The following is a 17,344-nucleotide window of genomic DNA, read 5'->3' as shown; positions in this document are numbered from 1 at the left end:
CGCTCAGACGGAGCCCCCGGCCAACTTGAGCGGCGCCGAGCGGCGGCGGAGTCCCCGGCAGAGCCCCCCAGTCGGTGGCGCGCGCAAGGGAAACGCGTCCGCCAGCGTCGCCGCCGCCCGCACCCCCGGACCTCGCCGCCCCCTCGGCGCGGGGCTCGGGCCGGATCGAGAACCGCGCCGCGAGACACGCACTGTGCGCGGCGGCGCCGCCCGCCTCCCTCTTCGCTGCTCCGGAGGACGAAGCCGCTGCTACCAGATCCTCGTCGCGCGGCCGCGGCGCCGGAGTGCGCCCCTCCCGGGCCGGCAGCCGGCTCCCTCACCTCACCGCTGCCTTCGCCGGGTCGCCCCCGGGGGGTCGCGAGCCCTGCACCCGGGCCAAAGGATGTGCGCCCCCGCGGGCCGCCCCGCCTGAACCATGCGCCCCAACGGCGGCGGCGCGCCGGCCGGCATGGAGCCCCGCGCGGCCGCGCTCTGACTCGCTCTGCGCCCCGCGGCCGGCGGGCGGCGGGCGGCGGGCAGCGGGCGGCGGCGGACCGAGAGCCGGAGACCGGCGCCGCGGGACGGAAGCGAGCGGGCGCGGGCGCCGCGCAGATGGCCGGGGCGAGCGAGATCTGAGGCTCTGCTCCCCGAAACGTGACCATGTGGATTCAACAGCTTTTAGGACTCAGGTGAGCGACCCGGCCAGCACCGGGGTGCGTGTGGGCGCGCGGGTGCGTGGGTACCGAGCCGGGCTGAAACGGCCCTTTCCTGTGTTGCGAATAAAGCGAACCCCTCTCTGCTCCTGCGAGCGGCCAGCCGGTGCCCCGGGATCCGGGTCGGGGCGCTGCTCCGGAGCTTGGAGCCCCGGAGCCCCGCTGCCAGCGACCGGCTGTCCCGAGTTCCGCGTGTCCGGGTCGGGGCGCCCGGCCCATTTCTCCCGGTTCTGGGGCCGGCCGGGCGCGCCCGCGGCTCCCGGCGCCAGCAGCGCAGTGTCCTGGCCGGCCGCCCCGGCGCGCCGCCTCTTCGGGGCCCAGGGGAGGCGCGGACCGCTGGGCGCGGCGGGCTGTGGACCTAGGGCGGGGGCCGGGGCTGCCAGGGAAAGCCAGGGGGCTCCGAATCTGGCGAGAGCTCGGCTGGCGGAGTTAGAAGAAACCGAAACCTGATAGCCACGCCGCCCCTCTTTTCCCCTTCCTCGGGGCCCCGGGGCTGAGCAGGGGCCTCCTGGGCTCCCAGCTGCCGATCCAGCTGTTTGCCGGTGACCTCTGGGCCCGACGGGCGCGCACAGCTGGCGGGCAGCTGGGGCCGGAGACGTTGAGGCTCTGGGGGAGCGCGGGAGGGCACCCTTTCTCCTCTAAGGGCAAACACCCTCCAGAAACGCCCTGGGGATTGCCTTTGTCCCGGATTCCAGGGCTGGTTGAAACCGGGGGTTCGAGCTCGATGCTCCCAGCAGGGGTACCCAAGAAGACCCTTTGGAGCAAACTTTGCTTGCCTGCCACGGCGCTCGGGTTTTAGCCCTGCTAGGAGCCAGTCGGACACACTTGTCCCCTTGGCGGGGCAGACGGGCTCCGATGCGTCGCCCTCCCTCCGGGGTCTCGGCGGAGCTGGTGCGTGTGGGTCCCGGGTTGCATCGGAGAACTGGAAGGACGCAGGCGGAGGCTGCAAGAGCCAGCGTGCGGTTCTCGAGTTTGTCCACTGGGATGCACTGCATTCCCGCTTTGGGGAGAAAGGGGCCCGGTCGTCGCCGGAGCCTGTGCCTGAGCCGCCCCCACCGCCAGCCGATAAAAGCTGGGGGGAGCGGGCTGAGGGGGGAATCGAGTGCGCGTCCTGATTTTGAGAAACTGGGAGAGGACGGCGTCCGCAAGGCGTCTCCTAGCTACCCTTGATTTATGAGACGATTCTCCAGTCCCGGGGCAAAGCCTGTTGGAAACATCTAGTGAGAATTGTCCAGTGTTATCCTTGGTCTTTTTCTAGAAAGCGGCGTTTCTTGTCTGGGTGGCCGGGTCGTGTTCAGCGGCCTGGGCTTTAATAGGTTAATAGTGAAGCGGGTTGCTCTGGATATTGGCTCAGCCTGAATCGATGTCCCGTGCTTAGACTAGATAAGGTTTAGGCTCAGCCGCTCTGGGACAGACTCCATGGAGCGTCAGGGCAGCTCTGCCCGAGTGACCCCTTCCAGGTGCCCTCGCCTCTGCCTGCCGGGTTTCAGCCAGACTCCAGAGCCTTCTGAAAGATCAAAGGGGTCCCCCCTCTTTGGGAGAGGGTGCTCCTTCAGCTCCCAGACACCTCCCCAGCTGCTGTCTGGCACTGCCTTCCTGATTGACTGCCTGCAAGTTATTTGAACCAACGTCTTTCTTTATTACTAACTTGCTAGATTGAAAGATTAGTATATTTTGATAAAGAGAAAAGAGAATAAATATTACGGGAAAAAAGAACCTCTCTGCTGGTTCAGAATTCACTAAAACAGTTCATCTAATGCATCCCTGAGTGAGGTCTACTTGGGATTTTGCTTTAGGAAATAGTTCTGTTGGTGATTTTGAAGTTTGACCTTTTGTTTTTTTCCCTTCAGTGTTAGCACAAGAGATTTTCTGTAAATGCGCCTCTGAGGACCGGCTGTCGCCTCTCGGGGAGGCTGGCAGGAGAGAGCTCTGTCATGTCTGAAAGCCATCCCCTGGCCGGCTGGCCAGGAGAAGGGGCCGTGCTTGGAGGGTCTGCGTTTCTGCATCTCACCAGGCACATCCTAACAGTCAGTGAAAGCCAGGGATGGCTTGCCTGGGACCTGCTAATGCGTTTTTCCTTGAAGGCAGTCCATTACCTCTGCTCCCAAGCCCCTCCATGGCTCCCCCAGGTGAGCACCAGGCATTGTGCTGCCCGGCTTCAAGCCTGGTTGGGTCAGGCAAGCGTAAGACATGGGGCCCAGGTGACGGGAGATGGCCCTGGGCGCGATCTGAGTGAAGACTCTCAGCTCTGGCTTGTGAGACAAAGTCTGGGCTAGGATTTCTGCTTCTGCAATGGAAAGGAGCTGTGCGTGGTGCCTTTTCTTCCGAGGAGGAGGAGGAGGAGGAACAGATTGAGTGTTTTGGAGCTGTTTTTATGCCTTTTTGGTGGTGGTTGTAACAGAGCTCCAAAGATACCTTCCATCCGCGCAGATAAAGGTATCTTTTGAAGGTGGCCTCGGAGCCCTGCCAGCTGCGTCCGAGCTCGATCTGGGAGCAGCTTGAAGGGGATGCTTACTCAGCAGGCGGCGCAGATTTTAGAGTTCGGCCGCCTGCTTGTGAGTGGCCTCTGAGGCCACAGCCCTCCACGCAGCAGCTCTATCAGGGGCTCGGAGCCTGCAAAGCACTTGCCAGGTGTCCTCAGGGGCGCAGTGGCTGACCAGCACCAGGCTCCTTGCAGGCCTGGTGCCTGTCCTTCTGCCTGTTCTTCCAGCCTCAGGCTCTGTTGCCCATTCTGTTCTGGAGGCCCTGGGTGTGCCTGCGGTGGGGGAGGGACTCTAGCAACATAAGATGACTCTTCTTTCATGGGGGTTCACACAGGTCCCCGCCAGCCACACGGTACCGTGTTTGGGCCTCTGTGCACGGTCCCAGTGGCTTGGTTGTCCCCATTGCTGCCTGTAAAGTCCTCCAGCAGCTGGGGCCCTGCAGCTGGGCTTTAGAAGACCAGGTCAGAGGCCCTGTCCACAGACGTCACCCTCCTGTTCAGTCTTGGTTCTCACCCACTTCCAGCTGCTGGCACCAAATCGATTACCACTGGAGCCCCTCGAGTGTCAGTGGCTGTGATACTCATCCAGGACAATATTGCTGGAATAAATCATCATTTTAGGAGACAGCTCACATCTTTTCTGCCACGTGGGTGCATCTCCCCCCACCACTCAAAGCTCCCCCACCCCCCAGGGGACTCACTGTCCAAGCAGAGGAGGGGGCAGTAGGCTTCTCCCAGCCTGATGATTGATTTATTCTTTGGTTGATTTATTCTAATCACCTGCTTCTTCTTCTTCTGTGCATCAAAGAGGCCAGTAAGTGGGGAGCAGGGCACAAGCTGAGACAGCTCCTCTCCTCCCCGAGATGTCTGTCTCCCAGTCCCTGGAGAGAGAGCCGCTGTCTTCCCCATGCATCCTGCATCCTCCTAGCCGGGTCGCTCAGGCGGCTGTGGGAACAGCGGCATCCCATCCCGCTTGTGGTCCCCAGCCCCCCAACCCAGACACCATCAAGGTGTTTGGGAGGTGTGGGCTGGGTGTGCTTCTTGAGTTCTTCATCCCCCAGCCATTGTTTGGGGAAACCGCAGGGTGCACAGGGCACGTGGGTCAAAGCTGCACCCTGGGTCACGATGAAGTGGGCAGACACCAAACCCCGACCCGGCCGACCACTGCCGAGCCTCCCAGAGGCCCGGGCTCCTGTCTGGGGTTACGTAAGAGTCATCTGCTTTCCAAACGTAGTTGCCAAGTTTTCTTCAAAGGGCTACAACTCAGTAGAGACCAAATTGATGTAGAGATTAGCTTGGAAAGCCAAATATATCCTTGATCTAGATTTTCACGTTTGAAGTCTGGCTCGAGAGGGTTTCTCCTGCCCGATGCCAGTCAGCCAGGAGGGGGAGGCAGGAGGAAGACTCACTGGGGCTACAGCAAACAGACCCTGTGGCCCCCGACTCAACTCTCTCTCAAGACCCCCCTTCCAGGAATTCAGAGGAGCTGGTGCATCAGGAGGCCACCCAGCGGGAAGTGGTGGTTACATAACTCAGATTAACTCAGTTCGTAGAAAGTCAGAGGCTGCAGTGTTCCCATGTCGGAGTTCTGGGAGCCCTTGAGTCCTGGCTTCCCCAGCGGCCATCCATATAGAGCCTGGATTGTTTCTGGCTGCTTGGAGGAGTCTGCTCTGGTCCCCTGTTGGGAGCAGCACTCTCTACCAGCAATGAGCCAGGCACAGTAGGGTGCTTCTTCAGGGCCGCTTCCAAAACCCCTTCCAGAAGAGCATGCAGGACCCATCCCCTACTGCTGCTGCTGGTGGGTGGGGGGGAGTGAGCTGGATTGTCTCCTAGCAACCTCTGAACCAGCGGAGTTAATTGGGATGTCCCAGCAGGCACAGTGAAGTAGCCAGGTGATGAGTGATGTTTCTCTGAGGATGCTAAGAGGCTAGAAGCCCCCCATTCATCTATGGGCATCTTCATGCCTCCAACATGACCCAAAGAGAGCTCGGAGTGGAGGACAGTGGGAATGGTGGCATCCATTTTGCCCTTGTTGGCCCTGACCCACTGACCTGGGCACCATCAGAGTATCATGTGCTGGCAAAGAACAGGGTCCTGCTGCTGTACCATGGGAGACTAGGGAATCGGGGGGCCAGGAGGGATCAGGGGGCCAGGGGAGATCGGGGGGGGCTAGGCTGGAGGGACTGGGGATTGTATTTGCATCTCCATCCCAGACATGCACTCTGAAAGAAGCTATTACCTTCTTTCTTTCTCCCCTCCCACCCAAGACAAGGTGGGTGGCAGCCGTGCTGGGTCCATCTGTGCATCAGCTTTCCCCATACGCCGTTCACGTGCTGATTCTGTCCACTCTCTGTGGCTTTTGTCATTGGTGCACTTTCTCTTGGGTGGTCAGCCAACAGAGCCCACTGTCTCTGCTCTCTTGCCATTTCCAGCCCAGAATGGGCAGTGGCCTGGACTATGTGTCTGCTGAGACCGCCTGCCGGAGTCCCCAGCAAGTCCATGTTTGGGCCCCATATGTGACCTCAGGGGTTTCAGCTGGCACTGGGGCCTCGGGGGGTGTGTCTGCCGGGGGTACTGGTGCACTTGTGCTCAGGCTTCCGGGGGGGTGCTGGAGAGCAACCCTGGTCTCTGGCTGTGGGTGATGAGGGCAAGGGCCGTCTCATCCTTCAGCACCTCTTGAGAAGTGTGCCACTACTGTGTAGATGCTCAGGAGCTCTCTCTTGAATGAGTAAACTTGTCCGCCTGGCCCAGTGCCCATGCTTTGTCCAAGGGTTGCCCTTGTAGTTACTCGGCCTTGACTCTAAACTAAGACCCAGGAAAGGAATGCACAGCCAGAGCCAGGCTTAGGTGGAGACTCTCTTCAACCCCACTTACTGCTGCTCACAATCCCACCATTAGAGATTCATTCCTTTGGCTGAGAACTTCATCACAATTGGAATGCAGGCATATTCAGGAAAAACTATCTGAGCTACTGATCTGATAATAACTGAAAGCACTAGTTTTCAGTTATTATCAGTTCAGTAGGAGTGAGAGCATCCAATTTTTAACTTTCTGAGAGGAAAGGTGAGTGTAGAAGAAAAGAGAACAGGAAGGCAGGCGGCACAGGCTGGCAGTGGGAGCTAAGGTGCCACAAGGGAGGTCTGAGAGACGTGGGGTACAAGTTGAGGGCAAAAGGCAGACTCACTGGCCATGCCATGGGCTGAGGTCTCCCCTCCACTGGACTGTCTTGGGGGAGTAGGGACAGTTAATGTGCCTACTAGGGATTAGTGGAAGACAGGGCCAGCGCATCTGAAAGAGAATATTCTGATCAGTATAGGAGTGCAGGTGGGCAGCTGGAGGATGTTGAGGAATGTTAGTGACACACAGACACCTTAAGCCATTTCTGTTCCTGTCTTAAATGTGAGCTGTGAAATTGTACTGTATTTGGATAAAATATGCACTCTTTTTTTTTTTTAAATTGAGGTATAATTTTCATAAACATTATATTAATTTCAGGTGTATAGCATAATGATTCCATACTTGGATACCTGTGAAATGAGCAAAAACAGTAAATCTAGTTAACATTTGTCACCATACATAGTTACAGAATTTTTTTCTTATGATAAGAACTTTGGTGGGGGGGATAAATTAAGAGGTTGGGATTAACATATATACACTACTATATAGAAAATAGATAGTCAACAAGGCCCTACTGTATAGCACGGGGAACTATACTCAGTATTTTGTATTAACCTAGAAGGGAAAAGAATCTGAAAAAGGATATAGACAGATAGATGCATAGATAGTTGTTTAGTTACTCAGTCTTGTCTGACTCTTTTGTGGCCCTGTGGACTGCAGTGTACCAGACTTCTCTGTTCATGGGATTCCTAGACAAGCATACTGGTTTGGGTTGCTGTTGTCCTTCTCCAGGGGATCTTCCTGACCCTGGGATCTCACCCACTTAGGCTGCATTAGCAGATGGATTCTTCACCATAGAGCTATTGGGGAAGCTTCCTAGATGGAACTTTATGTATATATCTTTGCTGTATACTTGAAACTAACAAGACAGGGTAAATCAACTATAATTCAATTTTAAAAAGAAATTAAAAAACAAAACAAAAAAGAACATTTAAGATCTACTCTCTCAACAACTTTCAAATATGTGATTCAGAGAACAGACTGGTGGTTGCCAGAGATGAAGGGTGAGGGGTGAGGGGTGGGGAGTAGGTGAAAGGGTGGACGGGTCAAAAGGTACAAATTCCAAGAATAAAATAAGTCCCGGGGGTGTCATGTGCAGCTTGACACTGTAGTTCAGGAAACATATCTGCTGTAAATGTCTGTATAGCACAGAAAAATGTCCTGATCTCTGTTTTCACTTGTATCTTTCATTGAGTTTGCTCCTCAGTTTCTGAGTGCCTGGGCATGCCCAAACAACCCCAAGTAGATGCCGTGCAGACCCAGAAATGAGTGGATTTCTCCTCTTCAAGACTCCTCACTCCAATAATGGGGGCGGGCAAATGAGGGGTAAAACATCCTTATTGGGGTGGAGAAGAGCACTGTCCAATAGAAATATAACACGGGCTACATTCGTATTTTGAAAATTTTCAGTAACCATATTAAAAGAAAAATGTAATAGGTGAAGTCAGCTTGAATGATATATTTAATTTTTCAGTATATGCAAAATAGCATTTCCATGTGTCATCAGTCTAAAACAGGATTAATGAGGATTCCTTTTACATTCTTACCCTGCTCTGAGTCTTGGAGATCAGGAGGGCAGTTTACTTTCGTCTCTCCCTCTGGACTGGCTGCATTTGGGGGCTCACATTGGACACTTCCGTATGGAAACTCAGAAGTGAGAAAAGCAAGTGTTTGGAGACTGCCCCCTCCCCAACCACTGTGTCATGTTGGCACCATTGCTCCATTAGTAAGAGCTCCGAGGAGGGCCAGTCTGGCCAGCAGCCCTCCTGATTCAACAGCGGGCATTTGCTGATGCCAGCTCTGTGCCGGGTTGGCGCCAGGGCCAGAGACAGAAGGATGAGCTGGAGTGGGGGCAGTGGCTGCTGCTATTAGGGGCCCTCGGCTTGGAGAGGGAGGTGGGCTGTGCTAGCAGGTCCTCCATACCTACGATACCATCAGGGGCCCCCCCACCAAGCTGTAATAAAATGCTTCTGGGGGCTTGAAGAGGGGATGGCAAAACTGTTCCTTTGTAACAGAGGTGTCAGAGGCTAGGGTCAGCTGATGCAGAGGAGAAAACCAATGAAAGAGCCTAGTGAATACAGAAGCTGTGTCGCCCGCCAGAAAGGAGAGCTGACACCCAGGAGGGGGCATTCCCCCCGCCCCTCTGCCAAGTGTGCCCCAGAGCCAGTGCCTGGAGTGAGCACACCCTGGGGGACAGACCTCCTGGTGGGCCCGTCTCACGCCAGCAGTGTACATTCACGTGATCTGTCCTGGTGGGGGCCTCCATCCTCCGCCCTGCCCCCCAGCACTTGTCAACAGTGCTGAGAGTCGTGATACCCAGGCCCATGGGAGGTCGAGAGATGGGGAATCACCAAGGCCTGGTTTCATTGAAGATTTTAGGAACATTTTTGTAGAAACAGGTGTGTGTGTGTGTGTGTGTGTGTGTGTGTGTGTATGGTGTGGGTGGTGTGTGAGTGGAGTGAGCATGTCTCTTGGGGAGTTTATGTGGGAATGTATTTGGGGAGTTTAGGGGCTAGTGGGCATCCAAGCACTTATCAGGAATTCCAGCTCCAGGTGAAGAGATTAGTTTTTAAACAAAACTCCTCCTGCAGGAGGGAATTTGGTGTGTTCACAGAACTGACGATCTGGATAAAGAAGCCTGAACAACCACATCAGAATCTGGCTTCTGACAAATGCTGAGAGAGACAGCTGACTCCAAGGGGGCTGGTGGGCAGCTGATCAGAGCTGCGCAGGTACAAGGGGGCTCTTGAGCAGTTTGGGGTCAGGGCCCTTGCAGTGACCAGCCCACCCTGGGCTTTCAGGGTACACTGATGGGGAACACGCTAAGTGTAAGACCTTGGCTCTGGGCACACTTCCGGGCAGTGGGGTGTGATCTGGGAAGGGACTGCACTTTGCTGAGGTGCCCTGAGTGGTCATTTGTAGTTACCTGTTCTTGAGTATTAAAATAAAGAGTTTGTACTGCGGGGCAATTCCACAGTATGGGAGCTCTGTCTATATTAAATGGTAAACTCTTTGAGCTCTGAGACAACTCTCTTTTTGATACATCTAGATCTTTCTTTTTCCCCACTTATTTTTATTAGTTGGAGGCTAATTACTTTACAATATTGTAGTGGTTTTTGTCATGCATTGACATGAATTAGCCATGGATTTACATGTATTCCCCATCCAGATCCCCCCTCCCACCTCCCTCTCCACCTGATCCCTCTGGGTCTTCCCAGTGTACCAGGCCCAAGCACTTGTCTCATGCATCCAACCTGGGCTGGTGATCTGTTTCACCCTAGATAATATACATGTTTCGATGTTGTTCTCTCGAAACATCCCACCCTCGCCTTCTCCCACAGAGTCCAAAAGTCTCTTCTGTACATCTGTGTCTCTTTTTCTGTTTTGCATATAGGGTTATTGTTACCATCTTTCTAAATTCCATATATATGCATTAGTATACTGTATTGGTCTTTATCTTTCTGGCTTACTTTATTCTGTATAATGGCCTCCAGTTTCATCCATCTCATTAGAACTGATTCAAATGAATTCTTTTTAATGGCTGAGTAATATTCCATGGTGTATATGTACCACAGCTTTCTTATCCATTCATCTGCTGATGGGCATCTAGGTTGCTTCCATGTCCTGGCTATTATAAACAGTGCTGTGGTGAACACTGGGGTGCACATGTCTCTTTCAGATCTGGTTTCCTCAGTGTGTATGCCCAGAAGTGGGATTGCTGGGTCATATGGCAGTTCTATTTCCAGTTTTTTAAGGAATCTCCACACTGTTCTCCATAGTGGCTGTACTAGTTTGCATTCCCACCAACAGTATAAGAGGGTTCCCTTTTCTCCACACCCTCTCCAGCATTTATTGCTTGTAGACTTCTGGATAGCAGCCATCCTGACTGGTGTGTAATGGTACCTCATTGTGGTTTTGATTTGCATTTCTCTGATAATGAGCGATGTTAAGCATCTTTTCATGTGTTTGTTAGCCATCTGTATGTCTTCTTTGGAGAAATGTCTGTTTAGTTCTTTGGCCCATTTTTTTATTGGGTCATTTATTTTTTTGGAATTGAGCTGCAGGAGTTGCTTGTATATTTTTGAGATTAATCCTTTGTCTGTTGCTTTGTTTGCTATTATTTTCTCCCAATCTGAGGGCTATCTTTTCACCTTGCTTATAGTTTCCTTTGTTGTGCAAAAGCTTTTAAGTTTAATTAGGTCCCATTTGTTTATTTTTGCTTTTATTTCCAATATTCTGGGAGGTGGGTCATAGAGGATCCTGCTGTGATTTATGTCGGAGAGTGTTTTGCCTATGTTCTCCTCTAGGAGTTTTATAGTTTCTGGTCTTACATTTAGATCTTTAATCCATTTTGAGTTTATTTTTGTGTATGGTGTTAGAAAGTGTTCTAGTTTCATTCTTTTACAAGTGGTTGACCAGTTTTCCCAGCACCACTTGTTAAAGAGGTTGTCTTTTTTCCATTGTATATTCTTGCCTCCTTTGTCGAAGATAAAGTGTCCATAGGTTCATGGATTTATCTCTGGGCTTTCTATTCTGTTCCATTGGTCTATATTTCTGTCTTTGTGCCAGTACCATACTGTCTTGATGACTGTGGCCTTGTAGTATAGTCTGAAGTCAGGCAGGTTGATTCCTCCAGTTCCATTCTTTTTCAAGATTACTTTGGCTATTCGAGGTTTTTTGTATTTCCATACAAATTGTGAAATTATTTGTTCTAGTTCTGTGAAAAATACTGTTGGTAGCTTGATAGGGATTGCATTGAATCTATAGATTGCTTTGGGTAGAATAGCCATTTTGACAATATTGATTCTTCCAGTCCATGAACACGGTATATTTCTCCATCTGTTTGTGTCCTCTTTGATTTCTTTCATCAGTGTTTAATAGTTTTCTATGTATAGGTCTTTTGTTTCTTTAGGTAGATATACTCCTAAGGATTTTATTCTTTTTGTTGCAATGGTGAATGGTATTGTTTCCTTAATTTCTCTTTCTGATTTCTCATTGTTAGTGTATAGGAATGCAAGGGATATCTGTGTGTTGATTTTATATCCTGCAACTTTACTATATTCGTTGATTAGCTCTAGTAATTTTCTGGTAGAGTCTTTAGGGTTTTCTATGTAGAGGATCATGTTATCTGCAAATAGCAAGAGTTTCACTTCTTCTTTTCCTATCTGGATTCCTTTTACTTCTTTTTCTGCTCTGATTGCTGTGGCCAAAACTTCCAAAACTATGTTGAATAGTAGTGGTGAGAGTGGGCACCCTTGTCTTGTTCCTGATTTTAGGGGAAATGCTTTCAGTTTTTCACCATTGAGGGTAATGCTTGCTGTGGGTTTGTCATATATAGCTTTTATTATGTTGAGGTATGTTCCTTCTATTCCTGCTTTCTGGAGAGTTTTAATCATAAATGGATGTTGAATTTAGTCAAAGATGTTTTCTGCACATCTAGATCTTTTTGAATGTACTGACTTAGTTAAGCAGGGCACAGGTTCACTGTTGTTCAGAATTTTGTCCTACTATTTGTGACTCCATAGCCTGCAGCACACCAGGCTCTCTGTCCTCCACTAGCACCTGGAGTTTTCTCAAATTCATGTCCATTGAGTCAGTGATGCTATGTAACCATCTCATCCTCTGCCACCCCTTTTCTCATTTTGCTTTCAATCTTTCCCAGCATCAGTGTCTTTTCCAGTGAGTTGGCTCTTCCCATCAGGTGGCCAAAGTATTAGAGCTTTAGCTTCAGCATCAGTCCTTCCAGTGAATATTCATGGTTGATTTCCTTTAGGATTGACTGGTTGGATCTTGCTGTCCAAGGGACTCTCAAGAGTCTTCTCCAGCACCACAATTCAAAAGCATCAATTCTTCATCACTCAGCCTTCTCTCTGGTCTACCTCTCACATCCGTACATGACTACTGGAAAATCATAGCTTTGACTATATGAACCTCTGTTGGCTAAGTAATGTCTCTGCTTTTTAATATAGTGTCTAGGTTTTTCATAGCTTGCCTTCCAAAGAACAAGCGTATTTAATTTAATAGCTGCATTCACTGTCCACAGTGATTTTGGAGCCCAAGAAAGTAAAATCTGTCACTGTTTCTACTTTTCCCCCTTCTATTTGCCATGGAATCATTGTAAAACCCCTAAACTCAAACTTAGGGGACTTTGGGGCAACTTAATCGAAGATTAAGTGCCTTCTTATACCCAAATCCAATGATGCAGCCTTTTCAAATTGACCTATACACACTACCAACTGTTGTGAAGATTCCAGCTTAAGAAGGGTGAGGAAGGAGTAGCCATCAGTGTCTGTAGAAGAGGGATCTCAGGAGTTCAGTACTGATTGATGGACCTCAGTGTACCAGGGCCTGCACAGACTTTTCATGCTATCTCATGGAATCCCTGGTCCTGAGAAAAGAACATTTAGGATGGAGGAATGGAAGGTCTCACAGAGAAGTTCTGACAGCAGGAAAGTGCTATTAAAAAACTAGCATTCTCAATTCTGTAGATAATATGATTTATGAAAATAAACCAAGAAAATCCTTAACAAAGTGTTAATAAATAGATAAACCTAGCAACATGGAAAAGAAGCATTTGGGGGCTTACAAGGTGCCTCAGTGGTAAAGAATCCGCCTGCCAGTGTAGGAGATGCAAGTTCGATTCCTGAATCGGGAAAATCCCCAGGAGATGGAAATGGCAACCCACTCCAGTATTCTTGCCTGGAAAATCCCACGGACGGAGGAGCCTGGTGGGCTACAGTCCATGGACTCGTAAAGAATCAGACATGGCAGAGCAACTGAGCATGCATGCAAAAAGAAGTATACACAATGACAAAGTGAAGTTTATACCGTGGATGCGAGGATGGTTCAATATTTGGAAATCAGTTAATGTAACTCAGATATGCAGATGACACCACCCTTATGGCAGAAAGTGAAGAGGAACTAAAAAGCCTCTTGATGAAAGTGAAAGAGGAGAGTGAAAAAGTTGGCTTAAAGCTCAACATTCAGAAAACTAAGATCATGGCATCTGATCCCATCACTTCATGGGAAATAGATGGGGAAACAATGGAAACAGTGTCAGACGTTATATTTTGGGGCTCCAAAATCACTGCAGATGGTGATTGCAGCCATGAAATTAAAAGATGCTTACTCCTTGGAAGGAAAGTTATGACTAAGCTAGATAATATATTAAAAAGCAGAGACATTACTTTGCCAACAAAGGTCCGTCTAGTCAAGGCTATGGTTTTTCCAGTGGTCATGTGTGGATGTGAGAGTTGGACTGTGAAGAAAGCCGAGAGCCGAAGAATTGATGCTTTTGAACTGTGATGTTGGAGAAGACTCTTGAGAGTCCCTTGGACTGCAAGGAGATCCAGCCAGTCCATCCTGAAGGAGATCAGTCCTGGGTGTTCATTGCTGAAGCTGAAACTCCAATACTTTGGCTACCTCATGGGAAGAGTTGACTCATTGGAAAAGACCCTGATGCTGGGAGGGATTGGGGGCAGGAGGAGAAGGGGACGACAGAGGATGAGATGGCTGGATGGCATCACTGCCTCGATGGGCATGAGTCTGAGTAAACTCTAGGAGTTGGTGATGGACAGGGAGGCCTGGCGTGCTGCGATTCATGGGGTCGCAAAGAATCGGACACGACTGAGCGACTGAACTTAACTTAATGTGTCATAAGAAAAGGCTAAAGGAGAAAAATCAGAGGATCATATATGTTTAATAAATTTGGCACTTATCTATGATGAGAACTCATAGAAAAAAGGACTAGGAGTGCATTGCCTCAACTTGATAAAGGACATTTATAAAAACTACCACTGAATTGATACTTAATGTTGAGAAACTTAATGTTGAGAAACTGGATGTTTTTCCCCTGAGATCAGGAAAAAGTCAAGGATATGCACTCTCACCACTACTACTCAACACAGTGATAGAAGTTCTAGCCAGTGTGCTACAGGAGAAAAGGAAATAAAAGACACACAGAAAAGGAGAAATAAAACTGTTCTTATTTGTAGATGATACAATTATCTCTATAGATATGATTATCTACATAGAAAACCTCCTGTAATCTATTTTAGAAAACTCCTAAGGTTAATAAGTGAATTTAGCAAGGTTGCAGGATATGAGATAAATTTACAAAAATGAATTATGTTTCTATTATCAGTGAACACATGGACACTGAAATTTAAAAATGCCAAACTATAAGTGGTTGCAGTTGCTAAAAAATGAAATATTTCAATGTAAATGTAATAAAACTTGTTATGCTGACAGCTTTTATGCTGGGAACTACACAATGCCAATGGAAGAGTCAAAGAAAGCCTGAATATATGAAAGACATACCAGGTTCATGTATAGGAAGATTCAACATAGTGTAAGTTGAGGATGTCACTCCTTAGATTGATATAGAGGTTTGGTTTAGCACAATTCTAATAAAAATCCCAGCAAAATATTTTAACATATAGATAATTCTAAAATTCATATATAAATGTAAAGGTACTAGAATAACTAAGCCAGTTTTTAAAAAGAATGATAAAATAAGAGGCATCAGTCTATCAGATTGTGACATTATATAACTGCTGTTATCAAAACTGTGTAATATCAATGAAGGGTTAGATTCACAGATCAGTGAAACAGAACAGAGAATCTAGACTCCCACAAATACGCACAATTGATTTTTGACAAAGGTACAGATTCAGTGGAGAAAAGACAGTCTTTTCAATAAATGATACTAGAACAAAAGGACATTTATAAGCAAAGATAAAATCCTTGCTTTATACAAAATTAACCTTGGATACAAAATTCTGGATCACAGAATTAAATATAAAACATGAAAAAACTAAAACTTTTAGGAAAAAAAAATCTACAAGATGTGAGGCTTCCCAAATAGTTCTTAGACTTGACACCAAAAGCACAATCCATAAAAGGGAAAAATGATAAATTGGACCTTGTCAAAACTTTTAAATTTTCTCTGTGAAAACTTTTTAAGAGGATGAAAAGATAGGCTGAAGAGCGGGAGAAAATATTTGCAAACCACACATCTGACAAAGGACTAATATCCAAAGTACAAAAAGACTCTCAAAACTCACAAAGACCTCTTTAAAAAAAAAAGATACAAGCTAATTAGAAACAGGTAAAGCCATGATGGGACAGTTCATCAAAGAGGATGTTTAGATGGTTTTAAAAAAAAAAGGCATGTGAAAAGATGTTCAACATCATTGGCCTTTAGAGAAATGCATTTAAAACTACAATGAGACTTCCTTATCCATCTACCAGAATGGCTAAAATAAAAAGTGCTGACACCAAATTCTGACCAGAATATGGGGGCCCTGGATCACTCGTACACTGTTGATGGGAAGGTAAAATGTTATAGCCAATCCACAGAGCACTTTGGCAGTTTTTTATTAAATTAACCATGCAACTGCCTTGAAGTTGAGCATTCCATTCTTGGGCATTTATGCCAGAGAAATGAAGATTTCTGTCCACATGAAAAATTGTATATAAATGTTTATAACAGCTTTATTTGTAAATAAAGTCTTAAATTGGAAACAACTCAGGTGCCCTTCAGTAGGTGACTGGCTAAACATATCATGGTACCTTTACACCATGGAATAGTGTTGAGCAATAAAAACAAGAAAACGCTTAGTACGCGCAGCTGCCTGCATGAACCTCCAGAGAGTTATGCTGGGTGAAAAGAGGCAACCTCAAGGGTTACACACTGTATGGTGATTCCACAGCCTTCTTGAAATGGCAACATTATAGAAATTATAGTTCCTGTAATTATAATTATAGAAACACGGTAATAATTGTCAGAGGTTAGAGAAAGAAGAGAATGGCTATAACAGGACAAACTCAGGGGCCCTCATGGTGACGGGAAGCTTTCTGTCTTGATTGCATCTGTGTCAGTATGCAACTTAATTTGTTGTTGTTCAGTCACTAAGTCGTGTCTGACTCTTTGTGACCCCATAGACTGCAACACGCCAGTCTGTCTGCAACACTATCTCTCAGAGTTCGCTCCAATTCATGTCCATTAAGTCAGTGATGCTATCTAACCATCTCATCCTCTGTCAGCCTCTTCTCCTTTTGCCTTCAGTCTTTCCAGCATGGGGGTCTTTTCCAATAAGTTGGCTCTTCCCATCAGGTGGCCAAAGTATTAGAGCTTCAGCTTCAGCATTCAGTCCTGAATATTCAGGACTGATTTCCTGTAAGATTGACTGGTTTGATCTTGCAGTCCAAGGGACTCTCAAGCATTTTACCAGCACCACAGTTCGAAAGTATCGGTTCTTTGGCACTCAGCCTTTTTTTATGGTTGAACTCTCACATCCGTGCATGACAATTGTAAAAAATCATAGTTTTGACTATATAAACCTTCATTGGTCAAGTGATGTCTCTGCTTTTTAATACACTGTCTAGGTTTGTTGTAGCTTTCCTTCCAAGGAGCAAGCGTCTTTTAATTCCATGGCTGCATTCACCATAAGCAGTGATTTTGGAGTCCAAGAAAATAAAATCTGTCACTGCTTCACTTTTTCCCCTTATATTTGCCATGAAGTGATGGGACCGGATGCCATGACCTTAGTTTATCCAGTTTATACATTGTACTGTAGTTTTGTAAGATGTTACTGCTGGGGAACTGGGTAGGGGTGCGCAGGATTTCTTCCTATCATGTCTTACAACACTTGTGAATCAGCTCAAAAAGTATCATTAAAAAAACTAGCATTCTCTACTTCATTGTCAAAGGTTAGCATCTGATTGTGTGTGTGTGTGTGTCCCCTCTTTAGGTACCATGTATTTGAGTTTAATGACAGTCATGGGTGATGTGAAAACAGGTAAAAAAAAATTACAAGATTTGCTATGTTGTGATTCTTTCACACTTTTTATCATGCTAAATACATCAGCATGTGAACGTGCAGTGTTGCTAATGTGATGAAATCTGTTAGCAGTGACAGTAATAAATGACCTGGTGCATAATTATTGGATAAGAAGAGCTGTCCAGATTCATACATAAATCAGGTCAGCT

The 17,344-nt window shown here is 47.9% G+C and overlaps 1 protein-coding gene across 2 annotated transcripts in view; it reads left to right on the top strand.

The window, feature by feature from the left end:
* Positions 1-485: 485 nt before the first annotated feature.
* AJAP1 (adherens junctions associated protein 1) overlaps positions 486-17,344 on the top strand; it is a 128,371-nt gene continuing 111,512 nt past the window's right edge. Inside the window, exon 1 of one of the 2 annotated variants that reach the window (XM_043924472.1) lies at positions 486-668. In XM_043924472.1, coding sequence (XP_043780407.1) covers positions 640-668 — 29 coding nt within the window. In that variant the 5' untranslated portion in view covers positions 486-639. The remainder of the gene's footprint in view (positions 669-17,344) is intronic. The other variant, XM_043924471.1, reaches the window with a different exon arrangement.

This window comes from Cervus elaphus, chromosome 14 (genome assembly GCF_910594005.1).
Source record: "Cervus elaphus chromosome 14, mCerEla1.1, whole genome shotgun sequence".
Classification (NCBI taxonomy): domain Eukaryota; kingdom Metazoa; phylum Chordata; class Mammalia; order Artiodactyla; family Cervidae; genus Cervus; species Cervus elaphus.
The sequence above is the reverse complement of the archived record's forward strand: the minus strand, read 5'-3'. Positions and strand labels throughout refer to the sequence as shown.